We start from the raw sequence: 10,726 nt of genomic DNA on the forward strand, positions 1-10,726 counted from the left end.
TTCGCGTGAGTTGGTCTGCAGTTGACCTTCAAATTCACATGGCATTGTTTTGGTTTCTTGTTGACATCATCCATTCATCAATGCATGCAATGCAAGACCATAAAGGAAACTGAGAGTGTGTGTGTGTGTTGCCAGATACGGGTGCTAGTAATAAGTAGGACTCTGAATGAGACTAGTTAGTGAGACTATGATGAAGTCGATGACACTGGTCACTGGACTGGTCTGACAGGACAGTCGACAGGTCAGGTGTCGAGGTGACTGACAGTATGAGTATCGGTCACAGTGTCAGTAGGCCTAGCGCCTAGCAGCAGAGAGCAACACGCCACACCCAAGGAAGCGTCGGACGATTTTAATTATTTATCACATCTCACGCCCAAAATGCCGGCCTGGAAATCATCTAGGCCTACATGATAAGTGGTGGTGGCCCCACTGCATTGGCTCAAGATTGACCAAATAAGAGGTGACCCATGAAGAAGTCAAGGATAGATAGGACTTCCAACAATGACCCTGTTTATTTAGTAGATGAAGGCGAGAAGCATTAGGCCTCACCCCATTACTGACTCTCCGGTACTCGGGTGATTGATGTTATCATCCTCTCATATTGCAGACAAAATGGAGAAAAATCCAGCAGAAGACTCCGCCTTCCAAAGGTTGCAACAAAGTGGCCTCCTGGGTTCGGCAGGGACATCAACTGGTATCTCGCCATCCCTCCAGGTCCCCACTGATGAACGGGAACCGAACCCAGATGCTGTGAAGGATGAAGGCCAGCAACCAGTCAGTCAGGAAGACGCCCAAATCCTTGTTGATGCACAGTCGCTGTTGGCGAAAAATGCGGATGGCAGTTGTAGTTTCGTCATTATTCAGATGGACGAAAACGGAGATGGAAGTGAACAGAGTTATGCCGTTAAGGTTGAGGCAAATGAGGATGGGCAGGCGTTGATGACAGAGGCAGACGTCACCCAAGCACTCCTTGCATTACCAACCGGACATGCCGGAGGTGTTCAATTTGATACAGGTAAAAAGATGACTTGATGTATTGTTGAGAATGAAGTTGCTCGACTTGCCTCCTGAATGTAATGTATACATGATAAAGCTAAAGGCTTGAAATGTACATGAAAATCCCCCTGCTGTAGCTTACAGTCGTGTACCAATCTGTTGATTAAAGTACAGTCGAACCTCCCTTAGCGGACAATTCTTTATTAAGGACAACCTCTCTATTAAAGACACTAGTTTCAGTCTCAAACTGGTTGTTTCCATTCGATTTGACCTCTTTAATCAGGACACCTCTCTAATAAGGACAGCACTTGTCAGTCCTGAGGGTGTCCTTAATAGAGAGGTTCTACTGTGCATGTACATGACCACCAGTATGTTGATTACAATACATATGCAATGAAGAAAAGAAGATTGGACTCGTTATGGAAACTACCAAAATTTACTGCATGTGTTAGCCTCATACGGTGTATATGCGTTCTTGTGATTTCCTAAGCAATTTTAAAAATAGTTTCAATCTTTCTTAACAAGGTAACAGTGAAGTCACAGAGGCAAATGCCAGATATGCCCGCCTAGTGGAAGCTACGTCAAGTAAACAACAGCCATTTGAAATCCTCCAGTCGGCTGCCCAGGCTATAGCTGATGGAATGGTCTTCGATCTTGAAGTTGAACCGGCTGATGCGGCTGAGAAGGAGCCTGAAAGTGCAGCAGAGGGCCGGTTAGCGCAAGTCGACAACCTCGATGACGGAGATGTGTTGGTGTTGGATGATCCCTTTGAGAAGGAAGCTAAACTTGCTGCTCAGTTTGTAAGTGAAAACGAAAGAAGCTAAATTGTAGACAACTAACTTGAAGATAGGAGTGTTGAGGCTGTTTATACTCACTGATGTGAGTGTTGTTGGAGACGGGCTCTGAATCCAACCAGAGGGTGTATGAGCACTAGCGTGAGAGTCAATGGGGGAGTGTTGTTGGAGACAGGCTCTGAATCCAACCAGAGGGTGTATGAGCACTAGCGTGAGAGTCAATGGGGGAGTGTTGTTGGAGACAGGCTCTGAATCCAACCAGAGGGTGTATGAGCACTAGCGTGAGAGTCAATGGGGAAGTGTTGTTGGAGACAGGCTCTGAATCCAACCAGAGGGTGTATGAGCACTAGCGTGAGAGTCAATGGGGGAGTGTTGTTGGAGACAGGCTCTGAATCCAACCAGAGGGTGTATGAGGTCTAGCGTGAGAGTCAATGGGGGCAAGTGTCCAACCTGATGATTTGGTACTGGGAGTGGACAGCGACTTTTGATCTATTAGCTTCTCCAAGCCACCAGGAGGTGACTGCGTTTAGATCAACAAAATGGAAGGCATAATGTTGATCATAGTAGGGCTTTCAAACTACCTACTGCAAGCTTGTTTGGTTGTTTTTGCAGCGTTGGCAGAGGATGGAAAGTGAATATCCGTCCCATCCCAATATCCTGTTATAAAATTTCTTCAAAACCCAGCGCAATTTTTTGCTGATCTGAATCCCACTAATATATGTGTGTCTTCCCTGAAAATCTTTCGGTCTCTCCTGGTGTCCTTAAATAGACCATTCTCTCCTCAGTTATCACACTCTAATAGGTCTCAATACCACCAAGATCCAGTGAGAAAAAGTTCATAGTTTGAAAGCCCTGCTGACAATAGGAAAGAAGGAAAATGAAAAAATCGGTGTGATGTTTCCTCAATGTTTTTTTTCAATTAGTGTTATTGTTTATTTAGACATTTGTCTTTTGGTTTTACAGAGAGCATTGACACAGATTCAAGATATCAATTCATTTTTGTCGGCAGTTCAGAAGTGCACAGACCCTGCCTGTGGTTGTCGTCAGTATCATTGCCCAATATGTCCAAAAGATGTCTACAAGCCAGCAGTGCAGTCCAAATTGAAGCGACATCTGTATGCTCATTGGAAAATTAGAATAGACTACAGAGGTGAGGAACTGGTTTTCTCTAATTTGTATCGGATCAAACTTGTGTGTTGTTGGTCGTTTGAGGAGTAACGGATGGGCAGTCGGTGACAATCTGTTACAGCAGAGCTTTTTGACTTTACTGACTCTGTCACAGCCTCAAAACCCTTCTGTACATTCTAACATACAGACTTTCTTCTCGGTGCATTAAAACCCTTTCTTCTGGAGACAGAGGCATGACATTTTCAAAGATGAATAAATGAAAAAAACACACTAAATAAATGATTTCCGAAAAAAACCTCCTCTAGTCTTCAAAAATGAGCGGCCTTGTGACACATTGCTTACATTCAAGGTTTGTCGTTTGCAGGCAATAATAATAATGATAATATTATATTATATTATATCATTATATCTTATATAGCGCTTTTCCATGTTTGCTGATCAAAGCGCTTTTGGGATATCATATCATTACCTCGGTCTCCACAGAATTCAATCGGGTTTCAAGTAGCAACCAGAAGGCGCTCACTTGAACTCATCCAGTAGGGGAACCAAGCAGTGACTCGGCCGGGAGTCGAACCCACGACCTCTTGATCATAAGGCTGACTCTCTTCCACTGCATCACCGTAGCCCACTTACATGTAGGGATAATGGAATAAAGTTGACAAAGCCTATGGTCGCTATCGGTCCAATCTTCTGTTGTTCCAAATGTCTCTGTAGTATGGTTCACAGTGCATTACCAAAAGGCCTGCAGTGTTACATGCCGATCCACTGGCGTTGTGTGTGTATCCATCCTTCAATGAAAGGAGAAAACTTTAAGGGTAACTCGTGTGAAATTTCACCATATAATGTTTTAGCTGTTTTTGACAAATGACTACGTCACTTTCTCATAAATCGGTAAGGTTTTCGAATCAATTTCTAGAAAATGCACATTTTCTGGAAATTGATGGTTTAATCCCGCCCGGACGGCTCGCTTCGATGCCGTTTTCGTTGATGACGTCTCAACATGAACATTTTCGCGGTCGTGTTGGTTTACATTCAGCGATTTTATAATAAATCTAATCAAAAAATGGAAAATTTGAGCTTTACATTTGTGATCAACAATTAAAAACGGACGTATTTCCGCAAAGTTGTAAATCACATCATTATCACTTTAAAGAGGGACTTCATAGTGTGTAGAAGTAGTGATTATTCTTTAACACTGTCGTTGTGCGTGTATCCATCCTTCAATGAAAGGAGAAGACTTAAAGAGCGACTTCATAGGGTGTAGAAGTAGTGGTTATTCTGTAAAAAGGACTGATATTCACCGCTGATCCACTGGCGTTGTGTGTGTATCCATCCTTCAATGAAAGGAGAAGACTTAAAGAGCGACTTCATAGGGTGTAGAAGTAGTGATTATTCTTTAAAAAGGACTGATATTCACCGCTGATCCACTGGCGTTGTGTCTGTATCCATCCTTCAATGAAAGGAGAAGACTTAAAGAGCGACTTCATAGGGTGTAGAAGTAGTGATTATTCTTTAAAAAGGACTGATATTCACCGCTGATCCACTGGCGTTGCGCGTGTATCCATCCTTCAATGAAAGGAGAAGACTTAAAGAGCGACTTCATAGGGTGTAGAAGTAGTGATTATTCTTTAAAAAGGACTGATATTCACCGCTGATCCACTGGCGTTGCGCGTGTATCCATCCTTCAATGAAAGGAGAAGACATAAAGAGCGACTTCATAGGGTGTAGAAGTAGTGATTATTCTTTAAAAAGGACTGATATTCACCGCTGATCCACTGGCGTTGCGCGTGTATCCATCCTTCAATGAAAGGAGTTAAAGAGCGACTTCATAGTTGTAGAAGTAGTGATTATTCTTTAAAAAGGACTGATATTAACCGCCGATAAGTCTGTGTGGCATTGTTATTTTCATTGCACTGTCTTTCAGATATTGGTATTGTTCGCTGCTACAGAAGTTGTCACCCCCACGAGAGCCATTTCCACTGTCCAGAGTGTTCACGTCTCTTCACCAAGAGGAATACGTTTATTCTGCATCTGAATACCAAGCACGACGCCGGCGTGGTGGATTCCAGAGCTGCTGAGAATGAAAAGCAAGCGGTGACGAGGCAAGAACCGAAAAGAAAAACGCCAAAGGTACAGCTGTGGCACGTTTTCTGCCTTTGTTCTTCTGTAGTAGTCACAGTATCATATTATTGCAGTTTTTAGTACTGATGCACACTATGCCACTATAACTCCTTCGCTACAGTATATACCGGGTCTGTTCACTACGTACTACTGGCCAGCAGTAATCCGTACTGCTAAATTTTTCCCAAGTTCTAAAGTTCAACCACAGTCCCTATAAGTCTTTGCTTGGTTACACCTGAAAAAATTAGATGGCAGCACTTCTCTATTCAATGCAGACCCTAAGATATGGTACATCATAATGCTAGCTATTTTACAATGTCACGGCCCTAAGATCTGGTACACTGTTATGCTAGCTTTTTTACAATGAAACTTTTCCTTAAGCCTAGTTGGGATCTAGGCCACCTGGTCTATTGCGGGTGCAGGCCAGGGGTACAATACACCGCCAAAACCCAGCAGTAGCAAACGGATTAGACCTCAAATGACACAGAAGTTTACAACTGCACTGAATCTTACCCATTCCTATTTTAGGTCTACCATATGGTGATGGCGGTGATCGGCCCAGAAACGTTGGATTACCTCGGAACCCACGTGCGGAGCGTTTTGGAGGAGTGCCAAGCGACCACGGGTGTCTCGTACAACATGTCTGAACACAACTACTGCGTCCTAAAAGGTGACTTGGAGGCAATAACAAACTCAAATGCGATGATAGACGAATTTATGGATAACATTCGCAAAAATCCACACTTTTATGATAATATTTCTTTGGGAATTACCACAGGAACTTTAGCAGAGTCTGTGACTGAGACTGAAAAGCCAGTTTTTGTGGGTGGAAAAAGTCTAGGACTGGAATGTGTTGAACAAGGTGATGATGTGAAACTGACTTGCGAGAGTACGGGAGAAATTGTGGCATGTGATGAGAATTCGGACATTCCAAGTCGAGGTGATGTGACTTCAGACATTCCTGAGCAGGATCCAGTGTTGGTGGGACAGAGTCTTGATAATGATACAAATATTGAACCGTTGCGAGATGCCAGCGTTGAACAGGCCTCCGATCCCGACATTGAACTGGTAATTAGCACTGGCAGTGGTCGTAAGTTGTTGGGTTCAGATGAGGAGGTGAAAAGTGTTGAAGAACTGTGTGAACAAGTTAAGGCCAATGTGCAGCTAATGCCAGCCGAGGCCGAATCATTTGTTGGAAAGGGTGAGGGTGGAGAGACTGACAAGCTTCAAGAAACGGGGACTGTTGACAGTTCATGTTCTAAAACTGTTTGCATTCCTCGACCAGATGTTGCTGCATCTCTTGATTCTGAGAGAATTGAGTGTGTCATTTCCGTGATAGAGGCGTCGTCTATGAGCGACCGTGAAAATATCTTGAAATCTTCTCGTGTGCCAACGGCAGTTGAAAGTGTAGTTGAGGACAGTGACTGCTCTGTCACACCGAAGAAACGAGGGCGCAAACCAAAGACTAGCAAAGCCTGTGTGGACACGACAACTGCTGACAAGTGTAGCAAAACTAAAGACCAGACACAAGTTACTCCATCCTCCACTAGGAGTCTGCGCCGCAAGCGAAGTACTTACAGGGACTATCAATCAAGAATGGACGCGTTAGTTAAACCGTGGACGAAAAAGACGAATTGGGACGAAGATGGCTACGTCAGTGAAAACGATATGGTTATCAAAGAGGAGATAAGTGATGAGGAGTTTGGAACAAGGTCCAGGAAGAGAGGTTTAGAGGATGCTTTGTATGAGCCCGATGCTAAGTTAGCAAAGTTGGACATCGGTGCAAAAGATGGCGCTGCTGTTATAAAACGTAAAAGGGGACGACCACGAAAGACACTGCTGAAAAGTTATGTTGTTGAATTCATGCCTGGAGCTGATGAAAATCGCCTGGATGAAGAGAGTGGAAAGGCAGAGGTTGTTTTTGATGTGAAAAATCCCGCTGTTCCTACTGGAGAAGGTGCTGTTTCCGACTCTGTTACAAAGCAGCGGAGAGGTGATGTACATGTTGGAGATGTGCAAACAGGGGCTATGTTTGATACACAGACTCCTGTTGGGGATCCGGTTGTTACTGGTGAGGAGTCTCTGGAGGTGCCAGTCACCACTGTTCGGGAATCTGAGGAGCCTGATGATATGAAGGCTAGTGACTCTAATACGTCTGCTTTGGCTGCAGCTCTGCTTGGTAAAAAGATGAGTGAATCCATCTCTCCAATCAAAGCCAACAAGGTCAGTAACTTGGAGGAAAAATCAAATGTTGAACTCGATGTTATAAAAGATGACAAAACAGGTGATATCAAACTTTCTTTGTCTGTGTCGTTTCCCAAACCCAACGTCAAGCCTATCAGGAGAATCAACCGTCGTCAGTTAGTCAAAGGTCTGAAAAGATACCAGTGCGAAGTCTGTGACTTAGTTTTTCAGCGGTGTGGCCAACTGACCAGGCATCGACTGGTGACGCATGGCTTGACTCGAGCGCCCCGTCCAAAAGCTGTCTGCGACATCTGTGGCAAAGAGATGCGTCGTAAGCATCTCAAAGCGCACATCGCAGCAGTCCACAAGAGCGAAAAGCCGTGGGAATGCGACATATGTCAGAAATCATTTTCTACGCACTCGTACTTGAAGTATCACATGTCTACGCATAAAGATGCCGAGGACCGTGCGCGACCTCATTTGTGTAGTGTATGTGGCCGTGGTTTCTACAAGATAAGCCAGTTGCAAGATCACCTAAACGCTCACACTGGTTCTCGACCTTACAAATGTGGAATTTGTAATAAGACTTTCCCGTATCGCTCGGCGATCGGCAAACACATGACTGTCCACAGCCAGGACAAACCTTTCGAGTGTCACATCTGCCATAAGACTTTCAAGAGTAAGGACTATTTACGCAATCACCAGATTACCCACGAGCCTCAGAGCCACCCGTGCCCGAATTGTAAACGCGTTTACTCGTACCGTCACTCTCTCTTAATGCATTGCCGTCGTTGTCCCGGCACCGAGGGCAACCAGGAGGAAGAATTGGATCTTGAGATGCCGGTCAACCAGTGCTACATGTGCGGATACTGCCAGGAGATTTTCTACGATTTAGAAACGGTCCAAGAACACTTAACGCAGCATGTCCAACAGGAAGCAACTACTGCTGAAGAATTGATGCTCAGCTTAGCGAGCGCGGAGGCAGTGACTGAAGAACAAGCGGCAGCTATCCAACTGGAGGCGGGGATTCATCACAATGACGCCAAAGTCATTGAAGACGGATTGGTGCCACAGTCCACTGTGATTGTTCAGGACGGCTTGGGCAATGAATCGACTGTTTACGTTCAGGAGGATGGCACGCCGGTGCTGTTACAAGGGGAGGCGGTCTTTGGCGATAGTGACCAGGGGGAGTGTGTCCTCGTCTCCGACCAAGACCAGGTGGCGCTGGCCGAGTCTAATATCCCTCTCACTGTCACAGCCGAGGTGCAGACATCTGAAGGTACCGTCCTGGGGGTGCCAATCATTCTTCAAAGTTCACAAGCTTAAAATAGCAACCTGTTGGCTTGGACGGGTATTTTTGGTCCTTTAAAAGTGAAAATGCTTGTACAAAAATTTGGTTGAGTGCTATTTAGGCTTCTTGACCATAGGTGGGACTTGACTATGGACAGAGTTAGAATACTCCTCTCACAGTGCATGTGTTTCGGCACCTACCCAAATTCGGTGACCATTGGCTTGAATAATGCATAGTTCCTGTACAGTTCCTGCAGTAATCCTCCAACACTATCACTGAGTAATCTTTCAATTTAAACACTTTCGAAGCAGTGTGCATGGGTCTAAGTATAAATCTGGCATGGTTGTATTAGATTTGGTATTCATAAGACTCTGTTGGCATGAGTGACGACTGCAGCAGGAGTGTAGTAGATTTCCGAACAATGACATTCCTTTTGCAAATTTAATTATGTAGTATTGTATACTATAAACAGGATATGCCGCTAGGTGGTGCTGGCTCTCACTGGGGTGTGATGGTTTTGTCAAGAAAAACCCTGCATACCCTGGTGACAGTCATCAGTAGCTGTGCTGGTAGCCCATAGAAACTACATGTATTAAGAATACAGTGGAACCTCCCTTAGCAGACACCTTTCTATTAAGGACAACCTCTCTATCAAGGACACCAGTTTTGGTCCCAAAGTGGTTGTTTCCATTCAATTTGACCTCTCTAATCAGGACACCTCTCTATTAAGGAAAGCACTTGTCAGTCCCGAGGGTATCCGTAATAGAGGGGTTCCACTGTGTATGAAAGAAGAAGAAGACTTAATTTATTCTTGACACCACATGTGTGTACATGTACGATATTGTTGTTTTGTTCAACTTTGCTACTTCTGTAAAAGATCTAAAATTCTAAAGGAAATTAAACTATTTGTTATTTGTGTACTTGTTCATTTCACCTCGCCATATCAGTGTCTTTGAACCTTTTCATGTGTCTGATGGAGAGCACACCCCTGTCATTCATACAGAGACGTGGCTTCCTGGATTATGAGAGTTGACACTGTCTGCTGAGTTCACAAAGACAGTCTGCAACAACCAGGATGAGTGCAGCTGGAGACCTAGCAACTGGCTGTTGAGTGCTGCTATTGGGCACACTGAAACTCAATCGAGGTTACAAAACCACCACAAAAGAGACACGCCCCCCCCTCTCCCCCCAGATAAGCAGTGCCAGAGACCTGGCACACCAGCTGCTGGCTTGCAGGCATTTATACTAAAACAACACAATTGGCCACACCAGAGACTTAACTATATGAATACCACACACACCCGTCCCCCTATCCAGGATGAAGTCAAAAGGGGTAGCAGCATCCGGAATTGTAGGTCTGGGAGGGATAGTATAAAACTACTGGGTACCAAAGTCGCCACAAATTACAACCACCCCTCCGCGGTGACGACAGCCAGACCTTGCAGCTACTGGGAAACCAACTGTTGTCTTTTGCAGGGAAAGACAGGAAAACCATAATTACAACCACACCCACACCCTTCCCCCGCACAATTGACGTATGTTGATCCCTTCATTACTGTCTTAGACAACTGTCATCGTTTACGAGGGCAGACTGAAATAAAAGAAGAAATGGGCTGATCATAACAAGAGACTAAGTAACAACCACGCTGAGAGATAAGATAACAACTTGCAGTGGGACTTCAGTAAAGGGCATTGCAACAACAAGGATGTCTTCCCATATTCAGAGTTAACAGACACACTGTATTGATCAGAATGTGGACACATGCTGGATGGCCTCATCTAGAGACAATGGAACAAGCAGTCGACAGACGGGCAGGACCATGGCACATTCAGCTAGCAAGCAACAATCAGGAGATAATCAGACCAGTCACTATATTACTAGGATGCAAGCGTTTTTGGACCAATGCAACCATGATCAGACCAGTCAGATACACTGCTGAAATATCACGGAGGCGGCCACATTAGATCGAGACAAATGCACAATCAGATGATTTCGGAGACAAATGCAACTACGAAAAGACAAGCAGTCTGGACCTGATACATGGCTGTAGCTTCAGAATTGGATGACCTCAATACGGGAGACTGCGGCTTTTATGCCGGGCCACAGTCAGAGAACGACTATGCAAAAAGCCAGCAAGCTGGGATCGATGCAAGCTTGGGTCAATGCGGCAATGACGAGGCCAAAAGATAGAGACCGCTGATTAATAGCTTA

General features: G+C 44.7%; 1 protein-coding gene across 1 annotated transcript; it reads left to right on the top strand.

Moving 5' to 3' along the window:
• Positions 1-130: 130 nt before the first annotated feature.
• Positions 131-9,396, top strand: LOC135496177 (uncharacterized). The gene is made up of 6 exons (XM_064785337.1): positions 131-154; positions 608-1,015; positions 1,522-1,796; positions 2,754-2,940; positions 4,843-5,048; positions 5,568-9,396. Exons 2-6 carry the CDS (start codon positions 613-615, stop codon positions 8,547-8,549), a joined length of 4,053 nt encoding a protein of 1,350 aa, XP_064641407.1. The 5' UTR covers positions 131-154; positions 608-612; the 3' UTR covers positions 8,550-9,396.
• Positions 9,397-10,726: the final 1,330 nt, after the last annotated feature.

This window comes from Lineus longissimus, chromosome 11 (genome assembly GCF_910592395.1).
Source record: "Lineus longissimus chromosome 11, tnLinLong1.2, whole genome shotgun sequence".
Taxonomy (NCBI): Eukaryota; Metazoa; Nemertea; class Pilidiophora; order Heteronemertea; family Lineidae; genus Lineus; species Lineus longissimus.